The sequence below is a fragment of the Haliotis cracherodii genome, unplaced genomic scaffold, assembly GCF_022045235.1.
Source record: "Haliotis cracherodii isolate W230 unplaced genomic scaffold, xgHalCrac1.p SCAF_18, whole genome shotgun sequence".
NCBI classification, from domain to species: domain Eukaryota; kingdom Metazoa; phylum Mollusca; class Gastropoda; order Lepetellida; family Haliotidae; genus Haliotis; species Haliotis cracherodii.
Window position 1 is genome coordinate 13,383,489 of NW_027266273.1, and position 25,777 is coordinate 13,409,265.

The 25,777-nt window shown below is 38.3% G+C and overlaps 2 protein-coding genes across 2 annotated transcripts in view; both read left to right on the forward strand.

Moving 5' to 3' along the window:
- The window catches only part of LOC139465783 (uncharacterized), a 78,027-nt gene that overhangs the window by 48,187 nt on the left and 4,063 nt on the right, over window positions 1-25,777 (forward strand). Inside the window, exons 5-12 of the mRNA XM_071247692.1 lie at window positions 511-592; window positions 1,173-1,282; window positions 3,642-3,731; window positions 4,105-4,194; window positions 5,060-5,149; window positions 6,059-6,148; window positions 7,727-7,816; window positions 11,489-11,578. Of these exons, the coding sequence (XP_071103793.1) occupies window positions 511-592; window positions 1,173-1,282; window positions 3,642-3,731; window positions 4,105-4,194; window positions 5,060-5,149; window positions 6,059-6,148; window positions 7,727-7,816; window positions 11,489-11,578 (732 nt within the window). The remainder of the gene's footprint in view (window positions 1-510; window positions 593-1,172; window positions 1,283-3,641; window positions 3,732-4,104; window positions 4,195-5,059; window positions 5,150-6,058; window positions 6,149-7,726; window positions 7,817-11,488; window positions 11,579-25,777) is intronic.
- Window positions 19,860-21,029, forward strand: LOC139465976 (microtubule-associated protein tau-like). Its single transcript, XM_071247996.1, has one exon. It carries the CDS (start codon window positions 19,860-19,862, stop codon window positions 21,027-21,029), a length of 1,170 nt encoding a protein of 389 aa, XP_071104097.1.

The following is a 25,777-nucleotide window of genomic DNA, read 5'->3' on the forward strand; positions in this document are numbered from 1 at the left end:
GTCACTTGTGTGAGCCATTCTTGTTGTAAATAAGGTCACTCATGTGAACTGTTCTTGTTGTGAATAAGGGTTGCTCATGTGAACTGTTCTTGTTGTGAATAAGGAACACTCATATGAACTGTTCCTGTCGTGAATAAGGGTCACTTGTGTGAACTGTTCTTGTAGTGAATAAGGGTCACTTGTATGAACTGTTCTTGTAGTGAATAAGGAACACTTGTGTGAACCGTTCTTATTGTGAATAGGGAACACTCGTATGAACCGTTCTTGTTGGGAATAAGGGTCACTAGTGTGAACTGTTCTTGTTGTGAATAAGGAACACTCGTGTGAACCGTTCTTGTTGGGAATAAGGGTCACTAGTGTGAACCGTTCTTATTGTGAATAGGGAACACTCGTATGAACCGTTCTTGTTGGTAATAAGGGTCACTAGTGTGAACTGTTCTTGTTGTGAATAAGGGTCACTTGTGTGAACCGTTCTTGTATTCTCAAGGTCAAACATGTGAACTGTTCCAGGTTAGAATTGTCACAAAGAAAACAGACTACACAACTGTGTCCAGCAGAGTCGGCTCCAAGGACAAGCTCCAGCACAAACCTGGTGGGCAGAACCTCCTTACACGGAACAGTCATAGATCACAGATAACCTGTGGACAGGACAGTCAGGGGTCATAGGTCTATCATAAGACTACAAGTGCTACGGGGCCACACTAAACTGATTATTAGATTTGCATATCATTTATTAAAATGGAAGACAGGAATAATTTAATCTTTTTCATTTCTTTTATGACAATCTGTACACGGCATCTGTGTACAATAGAGATGAAATCAAGTGATCAATTTATAACGACCAAAAGGTAAACCTTAGCTACTGCTTGTAAACCTTTTTGAAAGAGTGAGTGAGTGAGCGAGTGAGTGAATATGATTTTACGCCGCTTTTAGCAATATTCCAGCAATATCATGGCAGGGGACACCAGAAATGGGCTTCACACATTGTACCCATGTCGGGAATTGAACCCGGGTCTTTGGTGTGATGAGCAAATGCTTTAACCACTAAGTTACCCGACCGCCCCCTTTTTGAAAGAGACATTCCTTTGGCTGGTTGGCGGTGAAGTTAATATTATGTTTCGAATTTTGCAAGGAGTTGCGTGTCAGTAGCATACAATGTGGTTCCGCTTCAGGAGGGGGAAATGTGAAGATAGAGAACAAGAAACTGACCTTGGACAATGTGACACCTCGTATCGGCTCCCTAGACAACGCCAGACATCAAGCTGGAGGCGGGGACAAGAAGGTACGGAATCTCCCATCCAACTGTGCCTGTCTTAGATGTGTGGCCAAGTAATCAAGCTATTTGCATTCTGCTTACTTTTATTTGCGTTTTTCATAATATTGCAATCTTTGTATGATATTATCTGATGTAAGATTTTTCCCTTTTAAGATTACTATGATGGAAGATAATGTACTGAGATTCAGACACAATATCTTGTTATCATGACGTGTGTTTTATGATACTCACGGATATGATATGTGATACGAATAATATATATCTAAGTTGATTAACACCACTGCTGTCATGAAAGTAAATCCTCTATGTGATATCTTTTTAAGGGCATGTAGGTATTAAAGATGAAATGAGGCTAAAAAATGATACTCCTGGTTCTCAGGCATGGCAGGGAGCATCAAAAGAAATTCTATTAAAGAATTCATTTCATCTGATACATATATATGAGACATAAACAATTTTATGATTTGATGAATAAAACCTTTTCAACCTAAAATTTCATAAATAAGAGGGATTTACCTTCAATGATTTTTAGCTCACCTGAACAAAGGTGCATGTGTCATATTGCACCGTCAGAGTTCCATCATCCAGAAACACCTAAGGAATGTGGTACTGGAACTTAACATTGATAATCTTAGAAAATGTTAAAATAAATAAATGGTCACAGAATTATGATCCAAAAGTAAACATGACCACCATGACAGCCGTATTGAAAAGTGATTTTTTTGGTAATCATAATAATGTATGACATTGATTTTGGATATTGTAACCTTTGACCTCCATTTCCCCCTTGTCTGTCTGAACAACCATGTTGAAAACTAGTTTTGTTCCAGTACTCAGTAATTCATGTTAAGTACTGTGTAATTTAACATACAGATATGATGTTTAGGTTATGGTAATATTTCATCCTTCTTGAACTCTAGTATGATATTTGAGAGGAACTGCATATGATTTGATCACAAATGTTACAAATGTTAAAAGAAATTCAGGTGAGGTACTGAGACTCGGATCCCAATTTTCCATTGCCTGAGAATCAAAGTCTTCTATTTTTTAGCCTAAGTCAGTCTTAAGTTGATGTATACTGCTCAAAAGAAGTTAAAGAACACCCGATTCTTTCATGTTACTATAGTTAATCTGCCTTGGCATAGTAATATAGTATAGTAATATGAATGAATCGAGTGTTCTTTTTTTGTACAATATCAAAATGTGACTATTGTATAAACTCTATGCAACTGTCATGTTTCTCCAGAAAAGAGTATTATTATCAAAGGGAAATGTAACTCTGATCTATGCTTTGATAATGGAAAATCAATAAGAATTAAGATGAAATGAAATCTGTAGATTGATGAATTAAATGTACTTGACAAACTGCTTGCCAAGATAGACCAAGGTGACAGGCGTCCATTTTAATAGGGTCAGGAAAAAATCGACCCAGAGACCCAGCGTGCATCAGAGGAAATATAGAAACGTTATACAGTTCATATGGGGGTGATCTATCGGCAGCCATTTTCTATGCATTGATATGTAGCCACCCATGTATTCATACGCACGTTTTTTTGTGAAAAGGCGTAATATATTTGATAGGGGTATCCGTAGCAAAAAGGGAACCTCTTTTTAACCAATCAAAATCAAGCATTCATCAATGTCATGGTAGAATGATAAATGGAAGCAGTTAGACATATCATCATAACTTGGTGAAAAGGTCACAAAATTGATTGGCAGAATTTGAAATTTAGAACTTAAATTTTTTTTCTAAAAAAGCATTTAAGGCATTTAAGGCCATGATGACACTGTGGTTGGTTGGTTGGTTGGTTTGTTGTTTAACGCCGCACTCAGCAATATCCCAGCTATATGACGGCGGTCTGTAAATAATCGAGTCTGGACCAGACAATCCAGTGATTAATATCATGAGCTTCGATCCAATCAATCGGGATCGATGACATGCATCAACCAAGTCAGCGAGCCTGACCACCCGATCCCGTTCCTCGCCTTTTACGACAAGCATAGTCACCTTTTACGGCAAGCATGGGTCGCTGAAGACCTTTTCTACCCCTGAATCTTCACGGGTCCCAGGTGTTAGTGAAAAGAGTAAGCATATCACAATATAATGAAAAAGAACATGGTCAGAGTTACTTTTTTCTTTGAGTATACTTTGGTCAGTTTCATGCCATGCTATAACAGTAGTACACATGTTACAGCTGTTGTATAAATATTGAGTTATTGTATCTGTTGTTTGTACAGCTGTTTTATACTGCATGCTGCTGGTCTGCAGGAGACCCAGTGTGGAGGACTTTGTTGTATAGTAGTGAAACGTACAATTTCCAGAAACTTTTCACAACTATTGAACAAGAGGAATGTGTTATTGCAGATTGAAAGTAAAACACTTAATTGGGATGCTAAATCGAAAGTCGGTTCAATGGACAATGCAAAACATGTTGCTGGCGGTGGTGACAAGAAGGTAAGGGGGATAACTGTGTCTTTACCATGACCATGTTTAACCATTAACTTTTCTGTATTTGCTTGATTTTCTTGATTCAGGCTTGCTGCATGCTCTGACTACCATGTATTGAGTACTCTGCCAATGCCTTACAGTTGATATTGTTTTGTTGATTTGATGAAGCTTTAGATATGAGCCGTTCTAGCTTTGCATAGGCATCATGAACAGCATCAGAAGATCACACAGACAGATCTTCAAAACATCAATTTCATTTACATTTTGTTAACATAATAAAATTCCAAATTGACATTATTTTCATCCATTTTGTCAACTAACTCCCAATGCAGCTTCTTTGCATGTCATTTGCCTGCATGTTGTTGCCTTGCTTTGCCAGATTGAGAGTAAGAAACTTGAATGGAAAACGGAATCCCGAGTTGGCTCCTTGGATAATGCAAAGCACAAGGCAGGCGGTGGTGATAAAAAGGTGGGAATGTCATGTAGTGCACCTCTAACTTAGTGACGTAGTTGTCAGAACTGAATAATAACCTGCCAAGCATGAGCATTTGATGCAGAATCATGGAATTCCATGGAATTCTTGCAGACTGAAGGATCATGTGAGGAGCTTCAGGGCGAGACATCAAATCTGTTTTCTGTTGTAAAACATAAACATATCTTAATTGTTTTCATAATTCATCAGGTCCCTTTCCCAGACATCTTTTGGATTTTCTTTTGGGGGCCTTAAATTTTGTCAGAGAGTTCCTACTTCTATGAATTGATCAGATTACCAATAACAATCAAGTCTGGGGAATAATTATGGCAGTCAACTTAATGTTTCAATAATGCCAAACAGGCTAAAATTCTACATGGATAGATCCCTGAAGGATATCAGAAATACTCTAATACCAGAGGTTTTTGTGTTTCATGGTGTATGAACCTCTCTTGTTGTGTCTATTGTAATAATGATGTTTTCTTGTTTTTCTCCGAGCGAGTCAGATGAGATATATTTCAGTATTAAGATGTCATTTTGGACAGTTTAGAAGATTAATTTTTTAATGAAGCAAAATAATAGGATCATTTTGAGCTCTGTCATGTTAAATTTTAATGATTCCATACAAAATTTCACATTAATTTTTTTATTTCCTGATATTTTAGATCTCAGTCTAAAAGTTGAATGAGTTCTGTAGACTTCAGCCTGTTTTCTTCTGAAACCAAATCCTCATGTACTTCCCTGGTGAACTCTACTGCATCCCTGAGTTTGGTGCTAGTGACACGGTCTCCCACACCTAATCATGGGAAGCCCCTCTCACAGCTTGTTGCCTTGCCTGCATGTTGTTGCTTTGCTTTGCCAGATTGAGAGTAAGAAACTTGAATGGAAAACGGAATCCCGAGTTGGCTCCTTGGATAATGCGAAGCACGTGGCAGGCGGTGGTGATAAAAAGGTGGGAATGTCATGTAGTGCACCTCTAACTTAGTGACGTAGTTGTCAGAACTGAATAATAACCTGCCAAGCATGAGCATCTGATGCAGAATCGTGGAATTCCGTGGAATTCTTGCAGACTGAAGGATCATGTGAGGAGCTTCAGGGCGAGACATCAAATCTGTTTTCTGTTGTAAAACATAAACATATCTTAATTGTTTTCATAATTCATCAGGTCCCTTAAAAAAAAAATCCCAGACATCTTTTGGATTTTCTTTTGGGGGCCTTTTTGTCAGAGAGTTCCTACTTCTATGAATTGATCAGATTACCAATAACAATCAAGTCTGGGGAATAATGATGGCAGTCAACTTAATGTTTCGATAATGACAACCGGCTTAAACTATTCATGGATGGGTCACAGAATGATATTCAATGTCAGGAATGCCATCAAACAGGACACTTTAGTATTGGGTGGCGTATATGTATCTCTCTATATTTTTATACATATATATATCTAGTTGTCTCTATTGTAATAGTGTTGTTTTCATGTTATTCTCTGAGATGAGTCAGAGGCGATTAATTTCAGTAAGATGTCATTTTAGACAGTTTAGAATATTCAATTTTCAATGAAGTTAAATAATTGGATCATTTTGAGCTCTGTCATGTTCATTTTTAATGATTCCATACAAAATGTTACATTAATTTCTGTATTGCCTGATATTTTAGATCTCAGTCTAAAAGTTGAATGAATACTGGAGTTCTGTAGACTTCAGGCTGTTTTCTTCTGAAACCAAATCCTGATGTACTTCCCTGGTGAACTCTACTGCATCCCCGAGTTTGGTGCTAGTGACACGGTCTCCCACACCTAATCATGAGAACCCCCTCTCACAGCTTGTTGCCTTGCCTGCATGTTGTTGCTTTGCTTTGCCAGATTGAGAGTAAGAAACTTGAATGGAAAACGGAATCCCGAGTTGGCTCCTTGGATAATACGAAGCACGTGGCAGGCGGTGGTGATAAAAAGGTGGGAATGTCATGTAGTGCACCTCTAACTTAGTGATGTAGTCATCAGAACTGAATATAATCTTATTAACAGCATGATGATCATATACTCTTTCCAAAGGCCACTTGATAAGGAGATGTAAGTGCTATGCTTGTTTTGAGAACTAGGTAGGAAATAATAATGAGTGTTATGAGTGAGTGAGTTGGGTTTAAGGCCGCTTTTAACAGTATTCCAGTTATATCACGGTGTGTCAGCTTCAGTGTGGGAGGAAAGCCCGAAGTGATGCAGGTCTGAGATGTTTACCACTTTGGTGAAACCAAAGAGCACGGGTATGGTGCTAACAAACCTAGAAACATAATTGGGTTGAACCGGGATTCGACCAACAATCATAGGTTTCTGGCGTGCCCAAGGGACGCAACTCTGCACAGCGAATCACGGCGCCCTAGACGGCTGGTCCACCTGTGCCCCCTCATGACGAGTGTAAGTCAGGTGAAGTTATAATAGATGAGAATAACAACATGACTTTAGGAATGAGAGAGATTGGTTTAACAATGCCATGTATATCTGGTATATCATGGCATGTCAGCTTCACGTTGGAGGAAAGCCCAAAGAGATGCAGATCTTCAATGTTTTCAACTTAGGTGAAACCCATCAAGCTATAGTCATATAGCTGGGATATTGCTATGCTAAATGTGGCGTTAAACAACAAATAAACAAACAAAGAGAATAAGTACCTGTATCATCAATGTATATTTCCTTTCCTCATTGTGACAAATATAAACGTAAGGAAGAAAAATTCTTGAAAAACAATAGAACATGTAAAACCTTCCAGAAAACTACTCATGTTATGATATTCATCCTTGATTTTCTCATGTCCTGTATCCGGGTATTTATCAAGGTGAGATAGGATACTTCAGACCACAGAGGCATGATGGTCCATTTTCTCATCCCAAATTAGTGAGCATTTCAAAAGTTTTATGTCAGATAAGACGTTTGATTCTTTTAGTTTTGAGACATTACCCACACGCCCCCTAAACGTAATTGTGAAAATGTTGACATACTCAAAGAGATTTGCAGAAGGAAAAACAGAAATTATAGAATCATTGCGACAATATTAGATCACAACAGAACATTTGGAGCAACATCATCACCCTGAGGAAGAACTGGCCTGGTATTTCTTGTCTTTTAACTCATTTTATCTTCGACACTGATTCTATTTGTTTTCAGGTAAAGACAATGTTTAACTTGAACTGTAAGAACCTTGAAAAGATTCAGAAATTCAGATTTTTATCTGTCTTCAAACTTTAGAACAGTTTCTTAATAATGTACAAGTATCAGCAGCATTAGCACTTACATCACTTGGTAGACATGGCCAGGAATCATGTTGTTTATCATCTTCCATTTCTAAACTCATTGAAACAGTTGACTGATAACCTACATTCCATAACTGCTTACTTTCAGTGATATCATTAACCATCAACTCTCCTGTGCTGTAGATGTTCATACTAACACAAAAAGCCAGGATGTTGTCTCCATCACAAATCATTCAAACATTCCAGCTTGTTGTCATGCTTGCATGGTGGTGCTTTGCTTTGCCAGATTGAGACTAAGAAACTCGATTGGAAAGTGGAGTCTCGAGTTGGCTCCATGGATAATGCCAAACATGTTGCAGGAGGTTGTGATATAAAGGTGGGAGGTTGTGGTCTTGTGTACATATGTGCCTCCCTACACACACAGCCCATGGAACATACACCAGTATTCGGCAATAACAATAGAGTTATCTCCCTTCCAATGAACTCTGATTTGAGTTATCTCCCTTCCAATTATCTCTGATTTGAGTTATCTCCCTTCCAGTGATCTCTGATTTGGGTTATCTCCCTTCCAATAAACTCTGATTTGAGTTATCTACCTTCCATTGATCTATGATTTGAGTTATCTCCCTTCCAATGATCTCTGATTTGAGTTATTTCCCTTCCAAAGAACTCGGAGTTGAATGCCCGAATTCATTAAAAATTGAACAGAGATTTCCATAAGTATACTGAGTCTTTGATGGCAGTACATGAATGAAATGAGATGAAATGAGATGAAGATGGTGTACTCTATGGGCAGTGCTGGTGTAGCTTGAGGCGGCATCCATGTTGTGACAGGCATGATTTGTCAGAATGCCTCTAAGTTGTCCTCTGTTGTTTCAGGGGAGTGTAAGTACCATGAGTGTTTAGATACTCGATACGTTCTTTTCGAAAAAGGTATCAGGTATTAGTCTTCGAAACTGGATCTATTTTATTAGATCACACAGCACAAAAATTCATCATTTTCTTTGTTTCAGAATAATCGAAAATGAGCTTTTTGTGTTTATTTTTCCCATGTTGAGATTGAAAGCCACAAATTAGAGTGGAGTTCTGAGTCAAAAGTCGGGTCATTCGACAATGCTTACCACACTCCGGGAGGGGGAGAAAAGAAGGTAACAGTTTTGTCACCATGGTAACCAACACATCATCATGATTATGTCAACACTTTGTTTACATGTTTGTAACACTGTTATGTTTTTACTTATGATCCATGTGCTAGAGGAGAGTTTATGTCTATTCTTACCTCAGTTGTCATGTGATAGACCCAGTCTGTCTCTGTATCTCACCCTTATCTCAACTTCTAGACACACCATTTTGCATTTTGCTAAGTCATATTAGATATTCTTTTATTATTTCATTATTTTTTAAATCATTCAAATTATGATCGTCGCAACATATTCATTAACAATAAAATATTAACTGTAATGTTTAAAAAAAAGTTAGGCAAATGAAAAAGGAATAAAAATGAAACTTAGTTCTATTTGGCATGGAGTGGTTAATGCTTCCATAAATGTCTAAGGGAGGTAACTCCCTGAGGTTTAGTGTAGTCAAGTTCGGCATCCTGGAAGCAGTGTGTTGTTGACACGTTGCTTGGCCTAGTAGCCAGGCATACGTACAACTGCCTTCAATGTCAGGGCTGGAATCAACTGTGTGCAATAATTCATAAAACTAACCAGAGGTATATAGAATTCATTCACCTTATGAACGCGAAATATTTCATCAGAAGTTTTACTCTTTAGAAAAATCATTGAAGAATCCTGATGCAAAGACGTAGATTTTTGTTGATATTTGAACATATTTCAAACTATTTTTAAGTTAGTAAGCATAAATTTAAGCAGCAAACGTACCAAGCATGATAAGAAATGCCTTAAGGGGACCTTAATTATGTTGTTTTTGCTTCTTTATGAACTATAAGTGAAATATACAACCTGTTAATAGTTTCCAGCATGCATTGGTTTGTTTCTTGAAAACATTACATTTTCTTTTCAAAATGTCACGACTGTTGTCATTACTAATGGATGTAAGCCACCAACCACAGGTTGCATATGCCTGTACTTATAGAGATGGATAGCGATGCAGGTCATTTTCTAATTTCTCAAATTTTATTTTATGTATATTTTTACTGTTTAGTGGTGATATGGAATATGGAAATACAAAAACGTTAGTAGATATGGTAATTTTTATGTAGAATTAACATGATGTTTCAAATAAAACACCAGTGTCTTTTTTTCAGTTTTTTTTTATGCTGATATATACTTTCAACTATTTTGATTATAACAATTACGCAATTCTGATTATATAAGTTTATTATTATTAGGTAGTAGTTATGTTTATACAAACTTTTTTTTATGAGTAATTGCTGTTATTTCTTGAATGTGTATAGATATTTTGTATGTATGGTTCTCGTTTATTGTGTGACTGCATGTAAAGTGCTTGCTAAGCATCTAATTTAGTCTGTGTGGTTACTAACTTTGTGTCAATATCTAATAAAGTTCAAATACGTCTATGAATGATCCTATAATAAAAATAGAATTCCCTCAGGTAACAATGCCAAGCTACAACTGACATTGTCAGATTTGTATTTAGTTATATTAATTCATTTGTTTACATGCATTTGCATAAAAATTGTTTAAATTATTGCAAATAAATTCTGTGGCTCACTTTTTTTGTATTAAGTTGAAATATGTAATGCTAACAATAATGCTTTTTCTTTTGGTTTTTGCCAAAATCACAAACAAATCTTAAGTCGAATATGTTTTCTGCAACATGTTCCTTTTTCTTGTGAGTAAGATAACACCGAGACAGATTGATATTTCTTCCAATTTTCTTACAGTATTTATCTCCCTTCGTTCCAATGCTAGATAGTTTCTGAGAAACTGAATTGGAAAGTCAATTCAGGACTTGGTTACCTGGAAAATGCAAAGCATTCGCCCGGAGGTCGTAAAGTCAAAGTAATGTTGCATCTGCCATGTTGTATGTATTCACTGCTGTCTGCCTCGTCATGTGCACATTAAATAGCTGTCGCAAGTTGTCTTACTCGTAATTTTTAAAATTTAATTATTTTGAAAAGACTGTTTTTTTAATATTTTCATCCAACATTTTACAAAAAAAATTGAAAACATATATTTGGGGAAATAATTTTTTTAAGCCTTTTTTTTATTTGTATTTCTATAAAAATTATCTTTCCTTTTAGGAAATGTAAATAAATTATATTGTAGTATAGAGAATAGGTTCCATGACTGAGGTGACAAGACATCTATTTAATCCCTGCACTGTATAGAGAGGTATATGGATTAACAAGGTAAGGTTAGAGTACATGAGTGTGTGTGTAAGTGCACGGGTTTGTGTCCCGTAGTGATGCTAGTAGACACTGATGGTGAGGAATGGAAACCTGATGTTTGTAATTCCTCCCAAGGATTATGTGAAAACATTTAAAGTGCTGCAAGTATTTCCGATGTTTTGGGCACTAAAAAGTGATTGGTCAGGAGACAAAGTATATATTTCAAACTAACACTGAGTTATGTGCTTGCAAAAAAATAAATAATGGTAATTGACCAAAAATAATTTAGAAAGAAATGTTGAGGAGCATCCTTAATCTTAATCCATCATCATACAGAAAATTAAGGAAGAATTTGATGACATGACAACATTATTAAAAAAACAAATTATTCTGAGATTTGCTTCGAGTCTTTTGGTATATTCTGCTTTTCTGTTGTCTTTGCTCATTTTGGCACTATTTCTAACCTGTTAAAATGGTAAGTGGACTGATTTTATTTGCTTCAAAACATTTGCTGCCTCCATGAAATTTGGAATTGGTGAATTACAAACAAATAACATCCTCAGTCACCGTAGATGAAGTGCAGCTCATGGACGTGGTGAAGAAAGACAGGAAGGAGTGTATCCTCAGACACTGTCTTGACATGCATGTCTGTGTGGACCACGCCCGTCGCTAGGCAACCTGCTCCAACACCTCAATTGGCCTTGTGTAATATCCTTTTCATTTGTTTCATAGATTGTTAACGAGAAAGTAGAATTCAAGGCCGAGTCGAAGGTTGGGTCGCTGAAGAATGTCAAGCATTCACCAGGAGGAGGCGAGAAAGTGGTATGTTAGCTTCTTTGTGTCAAGGGAGTGTTTGTTTGTTTGTTTGTTTGTTTTTTTGTTTTGTGTCACACTCAGCAATAATAATAATCCTGCTATATCACTGTGTCCTGTGAATAATTTAGTGTCCACACAAACCAGTGATGAATATTATGAGGAACCTCACACGCGGTTGGGGTACGATTACAGACAATCATCCAAGTCACAGGGGGCGGTTTGGTAGCCTAGTGGTTAAAGCGTTCGCTTGTCACACTGAAGACCCGGGTTTGATTCCCAACATGGGTACAATGTGTGAAGCCCATTTCTGGTGTCCCCCGTCGTGACTCACTCACTCACTCCAAGTCACAGAACCTGACTACCCAATCACATTTAAGGAAGAGAATTTATGGATGTCAGCTTCTTCATTATGAGGAACACAATATTTCAGTGTATCTAGCTACTCCTTCATCCATTCACCTGATGTAGGAGTAAGTATATACTCCGAAAGGTTTTGTTCCTTATAATAAAGAAGTTGACATCCATAAATTCTCTTCCTTACGTGTATCACTTCTAAATGCCTTTCAAAGACTCTATCACATTTAGTTGCCTCTTGCTGCAGAGGTGTAGAGATTATTCATGAATTTACATATTTGATATGTGAAGACGCCACAACGTATCTGGTTTGGCAGATTCAAATATGACGTCTGACATAATCATGCTATTACACTTGACGTCATTTTGTAATAATACAGAACATTGTAGTTAATTATTGCATTGCAAAATACTTAAAATCCGGGGTAGAATAGGTCTTCAGCAACCCATGCATTCCATAACAGGAGACTATGCTTGTCGTAAGAGTATACGGTATGCTACCCTGGATCTTCACAGGTCGGAAACATGTATGCATTTGGCTTGCCAATTAAATGCCATGGAATCACTGGTAATTTATGTATTATCATAACACACACAATAGTTACTGTTTGATGTTTGAGTTTTGAATGTGCCCTGAAGGTACATGCTGTGGGCCTGTGGTGGAATCATCCAACGGATGACATCTTGGTCCTGCAGACTAACAAGGTGTCCATCTGCTGATCAAAGAGTCCATGTTCAGATCCTATTACAGAACCTCCAAATATATGGGTCCCATATAAACTCTGAAACAGTTTATTTCGAATGTTAAGATGTGTGAATGAGTATGGTTTTGCACTGATTTTACTGATATTTCAACACTATACTACAGGGCACACCAGAAATAGGCTTCGCACTTTGTACCCATGTGACAAATCGAATCTTCGGCACAACAAGTGAATGCTTTGACTACTAAAAGATATGAATAAATGAAACTTGGTATAGATGAGGGTAAATATTTGGATATCGCTTTCGCAAATTTTTCACAAGTCCTACAGTTGCATTGATAGGATATTTGACATGATCGAGTCAGCTGTGATCTATGACTGTTATACAGGAATATCTCCTCTACTTCAAACTGATTCCTATCCAAGCAAACAGTCCTTGATCCACCCAGCATCAAACATTTATTACAACGTAGATTATTTGTCATGTAAATCATCAACCTTGTATTAACGCCTTTGTCGTGATCAGCAAGTCCGGATGCAAACATGGCGTACCTGATACACATTACAAGAGAGAAATTTATGGCGCTGGAGAATGTTTCCATGATATTTGCCATGTCCCTACACATGCGAGGGAGAGTATGGATATATTGTCGGTCATAAACAATACTTGTTGCTCTATCGGGTTGCTATTGGTGCTTACAAGAAATACACTTTCAATGTCAGCCCAAACTGTCACTTGAACTGAAGTGACAAGTTGAAGAGTATTTATTTATGAATTTATGTCATTGTGGAAAAAAGGAACCTTTTCAAATTGGTTAGGTCAGTTAGTAAGTGAGTGTGTGCATTAGTGGGTAGGCAGGTGTTTGTGAGTGAGTGAGTGAGTGAGAGTGTTTGAGTGAGTGAGTGAGTGTTTGGGTGGGTGAGTGAGTGAGTGAGTGTTGAGGTGGGTGAGTGAGTGTTTGGGTGAGTGTGTGAGTGAGTGTTTGGGTTAGTGAGTGAGTGTTTTGGTGAGTGAGTGAGTGAGTGTTTTGGTGGGTGAGTGAGTGAGTGTTTGGGTGAGTGAGTGAGTGGTTTTTTATACCATTTTTATTGCAATTATTGTATGATTTTCACAATAAGAAAAACACATTGTTGTGTTCATAAAGAAATGGACAAGCATATATGATAGAGAGTCTAAATAAATATGTTTATTTGGGGACAATAAACGCAATCAGATTAAAAAGTTCAGCCTCTATCATGATAACCATTCCCTTTTGTAGCCGGTTTGTGTTAACCCTATCAGAAGTCAGTATCTCCTACAGTGTGTAATGGTGTATTGATCAGTTAGTACATTATCCCGATATCTGCCCTAGAAGAAACACTGGTGAGCTAATCAGTATGCAGGTGCTAACAGGAGCACTATTGACAGGTGTGTTAATTACACCTGACCAAAATAACTGAACCTTATATGTGAAGTCATCAAGATATTATTCCTGTAGGTAGATGGTGTACAGAATACTACTTTCCTTCTATGAGTATGTAAGTTAGGACATGGTGATATAGGTTGAAGATTCAAAGATGCAGATTACAGTAAACTACGGTTATAACAAACTCAAAGGGGTTTCTAATTTTAGTTCGTTATAACTGTACAACAAATAGTCGGGACCAAAAAAGTAAGTTTGTTATATCCGTCAGTTTGTTATAAGCGTGTTCCTTATAACCGTAGTTAACTGTATTTTGGAGTATTTTTTTATTTAATATGTGTTAAAAATCGTGAGGGTCTTAATTCAGTTCAAATTGATTTTGACTTTATGAAGATTTGATATGTAAAGAAATGGAGGGAAATATAGTTGTCTTGGTTTAGGCATATATGTAATTAGGAGTGAGTGAATGAGGGAGGGCGGAAGGGAGGGAGTATGGTTTTACACTGCTTTTAGAAATATTCTAGAATATCACAGTGGGGGACACCAGAAATAGGCATCACCTATTAAGTTATGTAGTTAATATACATTATAACTAAACTCGCTTGTTCTTCAGTGGAGGGGGCACGGGTGGCCCAGTTGTCTAAAGCGCCATGATTCGCTATGCAGAGTTACGTCCCTTGGGCATGCCAGAAACCTATGATTGTGGGTTTGAATCCCAGTTCACCCCGAATATGTTTCTAGGTTTGTCAGCACCATACCAGTGCTCGTGGGTTTCACTGAAGTGGTAAACGTCTTAGACCCGCATCACTTCGGGCTTTCCTCCCACATTCAGCTGACATGCCGTGATATAACTGGAATACTGTTAAAAGCGGCGTTAAACCCAACTCACTCACTCACTTCGGGGGAGATTCAACATTTAGGGTTACAAGAAGAAGAATGCATTTGATCATATCTATGCCAATGGTGTATGGTCTCAGATATTATAATTGTTATCCCAGCTTTTGAAGTCTGTACTAAATATGTTAAGCAGAATCTATCACGTTTATGGATGTCAACTTCTTTAAATTTAGTAAGCAGTTGTCCATGTAGGTTCTCATACCTTTAATAAATAAATGTCAACTCTTCACAGAAACTCATTCACCGAAATGCATTGGTTTGACAGTGAAGATGAAATAATATAAACTGAAATCCCTTGCTTGCTTTGCTTGGCTAAGGTGTATGAATCTCCACCAAATCTTCACATACAGTAACACAGATGCTGGCAACGTTTCGTGCTACTCCCATACCTTAACATCCAATTGCAAAGTACAACCCAGAGAAACTCTAGGAAGAAATATTTGAAAACCATGAAATATAGTATGTTTAGAAGAGAAATGTTTTGAAAAACATTTATGTATGTATATATAAAATGCCAGGCAAAAGAAAGTAAACAGCCATGTCTGACAGTGGATAGAAATGAAAAAACAAGAAATGGTCATTCAATGTATTTCATTCGGGTGTCATGGTTGTGTTTTAAACCTTTAGTTTGTTAGATTTCAGTAACATTTGAATTTCTGTTGTCAAATTCAGTTTTCAAGTGTATAATTTGTTCTATCCAGCAGTTAATATGAAAAATATCCATAATTGTTTAGTGCATATGTAATAAATAACAACATAACAATATTAATGTTACTATGATGTCGAACAAAATCTCTAAAATAATGTCCATAATTGCTTGGTACATACGTACAAATTATACTCCTCTATATGTCATGTTAATATCCTTGCCGGGTGCAAGTAAGCATGTATAAAATTCCAATCCTGACTCTTATCACTAATCGGCTTATTAATCAATCCCTGATCATTGTGCTCCAGGTGACCTAGCTTGCCTTCAGCAGGTGAAGGACCATACTTGCTAGCATGCAACTGCAAATGTTTTATTGTAATCTGCAGTCAGATTTTTATCAAGGAATTAAAGCAGTAAGGCACAAAATCTCTTCCACGACCCACAGAGTCACAGGAGGTCTCATTCTGGCTCAAACAGTTGCAGTCAACACTGTACAGGGGGTACTGGGGGTCTTGGGGGTCGCCATTGATGTGATAGGTATTGCAGTACATCTGTCATTAATACATTATATGTTTAGATGACAGTGTTTAGAATACCTGTTTTCCCAATCGTCCGAGATGGGCTGTTTTTGTCTTGGACTGTCAATTATTAAAAAAATTATAAGTTTAAAACATGCACATCCTGTGATCTGGCTGTTTTTTTATGGATTTATTTGATAAGATAAAGCTTATGACCTTATATCATGTATGTGACTGCCTCCGTGTTCTTGTGGATTGAGCATCTGTCTGGAGAGTGGAAGGTCCGGAGTTTGATCCCCGGCCACGTCCTACCAAAAGACGTTAAAAGATGTACTTGTACTCTGCCTGGTGCTCGGCATTAGGGATAAAACAAGGACCAGTCGGCTCGGAGTCAGTATACTGTGTCTGAGTGGGGTATCCATGTTAAACTGTGGTAGTGGGATGACACTATGAAACTGACATTAGAACGAACAAGTACAAGCAGTCGAACACACACACATGCCACCACACACACCCATGCCACGTCGCAATATATATACAATAATCTTGAACTTGACGTTAAACCCCATTTCACCTTCACCACTGACCCCATCTGACCAACCTCACCTGACCGCACCTCACCTCATGTGGCATTTAGTTGATGGCCCAAAATCTGGACTGGCAACTATTTAACTAGACTTTGACTGGCAATTTATTAGAGTTGCCTATCTGACTGTCTGGCTGGAATTTGTCTGAATTTTAGACTCTGGTCTATCATGATAAGACAAATGGTTCATTGTTTCAGTCCTACCACTGATACAGCCATTTAATAACATTGGTCAACTTGATACAGTAGACACTGAAGAGGAACTCTCTTTGTACAAAATGACAACAATTTGATAGTTTACCCATTTGTATTCAAATACTCGACATAAGTGCCCAGGGCGCTCTCAAAATTAGAAATAGGGGGCTCTTATTAGAATATTTTTTTGATGAAAAACAACAGAGTTGAAAGATCGTAAATTTCGTGACAGCCTGAAATGCATGTTTATATACCACAAATATATTTTTCCAGAATTGAATTTTCCATGATTAAGGATGCATATAACACACGTATTATACACAAATAATAAAGCACAGATGGGGTATATAAATGAGAAGTAGCAAAGGCGAAAAAGTTTGAGTTTCAACAACATTTGAACAGTATGTTAACCAATGAACGATCTCTGGACATAAATTTTAAATCATTCTATATAGTTTTAATAAGAGTCTCCTATGTCAATAATCTAAGGTGCTTATTGTGGCTAAGGTGTAGCCACATTGTTGAGACGACCAAAGTCCCCCCCCCCCCCCCCCCTCTCCCCGCCCACACACACAGACACACAAATCATATTTCAAGAATAGATGTTCAAGTGATATGAGTGTCTTCCTATCTATTATGTTCCCTATATGTGGATATTGGAAGACCCATGCCCAGCCGTAATGGATGAGTTTTGTACGTATAATTGTATCTTGTCTGTCATGGGTCTTATGTCTTATGTGACAGTGAAAGCTCTGTGTACACACAGGGTAACTTGGCTACCTCTATTCTCAACTTTATAACTGTCAGGTGCTACTCCAGGCGGCAATAATCACTCCTGTTTGATCAAAAGTATCTTTACTTTAGTAAATATTGAGTCAAAATATATAAGAACAATCTGTTTCGTTGGAACTTGAGAACTGACAAGGTTCCTTAATGTTTTGTTGAAGTCAAAGCAAACCATTTTTTTTATTGTGATTTTGCACCAAATTTTTTTGTTAAAAAAATGTAGAAAAATGGTGTTTTTGATTGAAAACACTTTTGTTGGTATTTTTTACCAATCTTTTGTTCTTCTCCTTCACAAAGCAAACAGATACCCAGTCACAATCAAAGATTCAAATTGACATAATGTAGAAATGGGGATAGTATTTTTTTGTCTGTAAGTGTGTTTTGCCCTTAACAATAATGCTGATGACAATTCCTTTTTGCTCTAAAGAGTTCTTTGAAAATCCTAAATAACATGTAATGATTAGTGGAGGTAATTTCTTAAAACATACTTTGATAATTATACTTTACGTAGATCCCAGGCTGATAAGCAATCATTCTATGATTAAGACCGTATCACGATCCCATGGGCTTGGACATTAAGCTTCGAGCTACTGCTATTTTGTTCAGTGTTCACTGTGTGACAGCCAATGTATGAAAGACGAGACGTCATGATCAAGGTCAGAGATTATGAGAACTACATGTGCAGTCAAGAACACACGAATCTATCGTCCACTTTCTTAAGATACCAAATTATCAACGATCTTTTCATATCTTATGTTGATCTCCAGGAATTAAATGATATGAAATGTTTGGCCAGGGAACTAAGTGTAATAGATATGACCTTTAACTTGTGACAAAATCTGGCGTAGCTTCAACAAAACCTTTCTCACCTTTACATGTATTAATTTACTGGATTTGACCCAGAGACGCTTTTACATATGTGTAGGAATATTGCCCTTTCAATAAATGTAGAGAAGAGAAGGCAGAGGTTTGAACATAGGGAGATATAGATATACAAATGTAGACAAGGATATACAAAGGTAGATATACAAAGGTAGATATAGGCATGAGGTATTATTTGTATAGTGATTCTCCACACCCGGTAACTGTCAAATAGTTGCCAGTGTCTTGGATACGAAAGAAAGGCTTTGTTGTAAATAAACACTCTTTTGTTGGCCATTTAATGGAGGCCCTAACTGTCAAGAGGGCAATGTTTGAGTTTGATAGCGAAATCAAAATGCCATTCAACTGAACAAAATAGGTATTATATTGAACGACATGATGTATAGGGTGTATATCTCTAATCACTGTTTGCCTTGCTGTAATAGGTTGGCAAATACTCCACTCAGACGGTTAGTGTACCATTTCTCTGACGTTCACCCCTACTCAATGTGGGTCAGACTCAATTGAAAGTTTTCAGATAAGAGCACTATAAATGAACTAAGTTTTCTCACAGCTGGATCAGTGGGTTTTACAAGAAGCGTTTCTAGGGCAGAGATTACTGAAATGGCTCTTTTGTATTTTAATCTTATTGATTATGGGATCTTGTGGAGCCAGAGGAGGAACTGAGGCAGAGAGTGACTTAACGACACAGATTTCCCGGATCTGATACATGCTTGGTTGAGCAGGTGATTGGTGAGAGCAGACGCACAGTAGCAGCCGTGAGTTGACCACAGAAGCAGTAGTGAGTTGACCATACTAGCAGACGCGGAAGGCTCAGAGACTGTCACACCTTGTTGTGAATGGTAAAGTTAATATTGACAATACAGGATCACTGCTAGTCAATTGCTGTTGATTAAACTTTGATGTTGGAGGCCATCTTCAGGACACAGCTCAAAAGGATTTCTATAGGACAGACATATTGTCGTCTCTGTGCCATCATGACATGTCGAATAAGTGGATTTTGTCAGGACGTCAATTTTGGTAACTATCTTTGAAGCAGATTTTTTTAAATCAGCCTAGTCTTAGGGAACATGGATTTATTTCTCATTGAATTTCCTATTGACTCCTGCATGGGTATCAGTGTCAACATTCGTCAGTTTTCAAAACATACAAGCACGGATAAAACAACATAATGCAAGCATGTCCATACTGTGTCTCTGCAGCAAATAGAGGATGGCGAGGGTTGCTGAAAGTTATGGAGAGCACTTATCACCTGAATACTTCATATTCTTGATGCTACTTCTTAAGGGGAAATTCTAAGCTGGTGTTTCATCATGACAAAGAGGCCGATACGTGTCATTCCATTGGTCTCTGATTCAGAGAGCCGGTGGAAGTTTGGCCCTGTTCGGAAGAGTGACTATTTATCACAAGGGAAATACTCTAAGAATGACACAGTTCCGTATGTGTCTGTCAAGCGACGGAATGATGGGAAATATGTTGTGGTAGAGAAATATCCAAGGAAGTTAAAACCAGTGAGTAAGCTGAACTCCCATAATGCACCACTTGCTCACATGGATTATTCGTCAGAAGTAAAATTCCGATCCATTAAACCAGATTGGAAGTATTCACAGCGCCATAGAGTGCTCGGGGACCATGATAACAGCAGTCTCCTGCCTCCCATTGACCTAGGGTGGACATCAGATTCTAAGATTGGATCCTGGGAGAACTTTGAGCATACACCTCGAGGAGGTGATAAACAGATTGTCAGTCGTAAACTTAAATGGGAGGCCAAGGCAAAGATAGGATCCCTGGACAATATTGACTTTGCTCAGAGGACAGGAAGAAGTCTTAGTGATCCAACAAGTAGTCGTACACTTGAACCATTAGAAAAAACTCCACGAAAGCTCCGTGTCACACCTCGGTATGGAGCTATAGGAGATGCAGGAGCTTTCGGAAACAAACACTACACACCTGGTGGAGCTGAGGTCGTGCGGCCCTCAGAGAGTTATAATCATATTAAATCAAAAGTTGGATCCTTAGATAATGTTGATCACCAGCCCATGGGAGGGGGTCTGAGAATCCCAACATACTCCCAGAACTGGCAAGCAGAGTCCCGAATCAGATCCCTGGAGAACGTGCACCACAGACCAGGAGGCGGGGATGTCATCTTCCTTCAGGAGAAACTGCAGTGGAACTCTGGGCCAAAGGTGGGATCTCTGGACAACATCGACCACATCCCTGGTGGAGGCCACAAGAAGATCCTAAACATGAAGCTGAACTGGCTGTCAGGATCCAAGATTGGATCACTGCAGAACCTCCATCACGTACCGGGTGGGGGGATGGTGAACATGCCTGACCATCCCCTCCGCTGGAAGGCAAAAGCTAAGGTGGACAATAAACCAAAGAAGAAGAAAAGGATTTCAGAACTAAATTTGTCATTTGATTCGTTAGATTCCTACGAGTGTGAGTATGTTGACATAGTGACTGGTAGAGCCACACTGTGACGTGCTTGTTACCACTTTAGGAATGTAGATTGGTAGTGCTTGTTACCACTTTAGGAATGTAGAGTGGCAGTGTAGATACTGTTTATTGTACATGTAACCTCTTCACTAGAATAGATTTCTGTCTTTCTTCTGCAAAAATCACAGAACCATCTTATGCAATGAGTAAAGATACTTTGTTAGTTAATGTGGATGTTTAGACCAAATCAATAACTGATCAATTAGCAAGTCATCTATTACTGGGTGGGGTGGGTTTGAGGTTTTTGATGAACTACTGTACTGAAAATAATTACCCTCCCCTCATGCTTGTCATATTTGTAGATGACCCTACCCATATCCCTGTACATTTTTTTTTTACCTTCCCTGAAAAGACAAAATGCAAGAGCAGTTTACATTTTTGTATGTAATATCCATTTTCTCATGCCCAAACCCCAAATATGTGTATTATTTTCTATGACCCTCCCCTAGAGACTGTCATAATCTTGGTGACACTACCCTTTGACCCACCCCCTATAATAAATGAGACAACTGGTTTTCAAATAGCTTACTTTTAATGATGTTATTATTATTTCCACAAAGAAAGTGTAAAAGAAAATTAAAAACAGAACTATTCAGTGTTTGAATTAAGGTAACTTTAGCTTCTCTCCTTGGTATTTTTTCTGCTTTTGCCTAATCTATTGTAAAATATCGTTCAGTGGCGTTTTAGAAGCTGTAGCAATGAAGACAAAAGTTGACTAATGGATTTCAAATTCTTTTATCTCTCAATGTGACATTTCGGTAAAAGTGTAGGTACCTTTATCAAGCAAGTGATGAACAAGTGGTCAGGACATGGTCATATAGCCAAGATCACATACACAACATACGATAGAGGTGCGTAGTGAGTCATATAGGGACTTATATTATAGGCCTGTAACAAGGCTGATGCAGTGTGTTGTTACAGTGTGTGACTCTAGGAGATGATGATGGTTCCATTCCAACAGTTAGGTGACTACCCTCTTCATCTGCATCCTCTTGCTACCACCTGGAGGAACATGTATAGCATCCACCTTTCCTCATGTATCGGTAGTAATTTAGATATATATCAAAATGAGATCAATATATATGTAAACATTTCCAAGAGAAAAATGGAGAATGAGAATGATCTTTTTGTTATATCCAATATTTTTTGTACTTAGATGATATAACCAGTGAATAACCAGCCTTGATTATATGACAAAACATATTTCATAGGGCATAAAAGGCAAAATATTTTTTTTTTTAAATTTAAAAAATTAAATAAAAAAATATATTAAATAATAGGCAAAATAGTGGTAAAAATTATTTGAATGCATCACAGAAAATCAGTGACACCAGGTGTTGACAAGGAAGGAAGTGCTCAGCTCTTTTTCAGGTCAATGTCATCCCCTCTCCATTCACATCACTGTCGTTTACTCTATGCCTGTGACTATCTTAGAGACCACTGCTCTCTGCAGAATGTATGCCTCAGACATTGAAAGTTCTTGACTTGTGTTAGAAATAGCGAAAAATAGAAATAGTAAATAATGTCATAGCGACTGTTTCAAACTCTTTGTGTGTGCTTTTTAATAATGATATGTGCTTATGCTTATGTTCATTTGTCAATAAATGAATGCATAGTTTTACTCTACTTTCTCATCTTTCATATTCTGTAGCAGTCCCTGCAAGGATACGAATCCCTGATTCTGTCCGGTTGTCATCCTTAACTTCTCTGCACCATGTAGTCATTCAGTGTATCTGTAAACATGGACAACTTTGTCACTTTTCACTTTCCTCCAACAGTAACGTTATTTTTCAGGGCATTATCATTTGCAGAAGCCTGAGGTCTTCCATTAACTGCCCGACGAAGGAGGCCAGTTGAAAAGACCGAGGGCTTTTGCAAATGACAATGCCCTGAAAAAGAGCATCACTGTTATTATAGCTAAAATGGATGGAATTTGTTATCAAATAAAAAGAAACAACAATATCGTTTTTGAAACATTTACTGCAATCAACACGAATGTCACTGACCCACTTTTACAAATATGGAAATATCATACAACAAACCAGATGACGTCACTATTGAACATGACGTCACCTATCCCTACCCTATGACATCACCTAACAATGGGCATGATAATGGCCCATCGTCAAGCAATATGAGGGCATTATCATTTTACAGTTGCCTGCTGATTTTTGATAACATGTGGGTGGCTTAATAATTATTCTATCCATTTTAGCTATAAAACAAAGATACTGTTAATAACACCAACAGGGTGCATATATATATATATATATCTTATAGTAACAGGGTGTATGTATCATATATAGCATCAGGGTGTCTACCAGGGTATATCACATGGGGTGTATCGATCATTACAGTCAAAGAGTATGGTTGCACGTTACACTGATTTCTATAGTTGACAGACACACCTGAAGTGCTGACAACAATAAACATATGAAGTGGTGTTTACCAGTTTCAACCTTGTTGAATAATGCAACTGAACTCCATGCATAGGTTAATTACAGTTAAGTCAGCTGTCGGGTATCTGATGCTACACAAGGCAATCTCCAGGCCTTCAAGGATTTGTCTTACAGGGTTTTTACCTTGACTTACATGAGTAGTGGTCTAGGGGACACCCAAAGTTCAGTTTTTAACTGTCCTTGCAGGCGATACAAGGGTCATGTAAGCTAATGAAGTGGGGTCGTGCACTGAACTTTTAGATAATTACTCTGGAGTCTCTAATGAATCGGTGATCTCGTGGACTGTGGTCATGATTGATGGATCAAATAACAGACACCAATAACTGCTCTTGATGCACTTTAGGTACAATGAATATGATTGTGCGTCACGCGGGATACAGAATTTCTTTTTTTGCGTCCATTCTCTACATTTATGCGTACTGGATGCACATTTGTGCGTTGCATAAAACACTGGTCTTATTAATATGAACTTTTTGAAGTTTCATAGTGTCTTCACAGGAATAGAAATAATAGTAAACTCCATGGCAAGTCAGGCCATTGTATTACTCTCTGGAAAAACATCAAAGTCAATATTGATAAAAGAATAACACTGTCCTATTACCTGCCTGCACCTGGACTATTAACCTAGGCCCTCTCAGACGTCATACAGTGACTTCTCTTTACACTGGTGCAATGCTCTCTCATAGTGTTGAATGAACACTGACTGTACAATAGTACCTCAGTACAAAACAGTCATGTCATGGCCTACAGTCATGGTGGAGTTGACTCTTTTCTGTTCTACCAAGTTTGGTTACCTCTGCTGCTCAGTCTGTGATTGAAATGCAGTTTGATCCTGAGTTGAGGTGTCAGCACAATACTTATAGGTGCACAAGCAAGTTTGTTAATGCTTTCAGCAATAATGCAACAACAAGATCTAAAGAATCGGCCTCACACATTTGACTCAAATTGTGCCTGTAGACAGAACTAACGTTAAGGGCTTATGTTGTTTTTCTAATTGACAAAGGGTGTTATAGCACTGACACACACAAGCACACACACACACACGCACGCACTCACCACACGCACACACACACACACAAAAGCACATGCACACACACAAGCACATGCACACACACACACATGCACATGCACACACACACACACACACACACACACACACACACACACATGGGTGACTTTTCAGCTCATGTGGATTGGGTGACTGTTCAGCTCATGTGGATTGGGTGACTTTTCAGCTCATGTGGATTGGGTGACTGTTCAGCTTTTGTGGATTGGGTGACTTTTCAGCTCATTTGGATTGGGTGACTTCAGCTCATGTGGATTGGGTGACTGTTCAGCTCATGTGGATTGGGTGACTGTTCAGCTCATGTGGATTGGGGGACTTTTCAGCTCATGTGGATTGGGTGACTGTTCAGCTTTTGTGGATTGGGTGACTTTTCAGCTCATGTGGATTGGGTGACTTCAGCTCATGTGGATTGGGTGACTGTTCAGCTGATGTGGATTGGTCGACTGTTCAGCTCGTGTGGATTGGGTGACTGTTCAGCTCGTGTGTATTGGATAACTGTTCAGCTCATGTGGATTGGGTGACTGTTCAGCTTTTGTGGATTGGGTGACTGTTCAGCCCATGTGGATTGGGTGACTGTTCAGACAATGTGGATTGGGTGACAGTTCAGATCATGTAGATTGGGTGACTGTTCAGCTCATGTTGATCGGGTGACTGTTCAGCTCATGTGGATTGAGGAACTGTTAGGCTTATATGGATTGGGTGACTGTTCAGCCCATGCAAGCAATCACTGGGTCGACTCATTTATTGTCATAAAGTTTCACCATTCATTCAAATATTAATGTAGACAGATGCGATTGAAGACTGAGTGTTAAATAGCCTGCATCCAATGTCATTGGGCTTGCTGATTGAGGATTTTAGATTCAATTCTTCAAATCAACTCGGGGGCACGGGTGGCCCAGTCGTCTAAGGTGCTGCGATTCGCTGTGCAGAGTTGCGTCCCTTAGGGACACTTGCGTTCGAATCCCGGTTTGCCCCGAATATGTTTCTAGGTTTGTCAGCACCATACCCGTGCTTGTAGGTTTCACCGAAGTGGAAAAGGTCTGAGACCTGCATCACTTCGGGCTTTCCTCCCATATTAAGCTGAAACGCCGCGATATAACTGGAATACTGTTAAAATACCAACTCACTCACTCACTCAAATCAACTCAGCATTGCCCTGTTCATGGTTTATATACATGACTTCCCCCATCACCAGTAAATACATAGT

Excerpts from the sequence above, each read along its gene's own strand:
- LOC139465976 (XM_071247996.1), top strand. The coding sequence starts at position 19,860 with ATGACAAAGAGGCCGATACGTGTCATTCCATTGGTCTCTGATTCAGAG.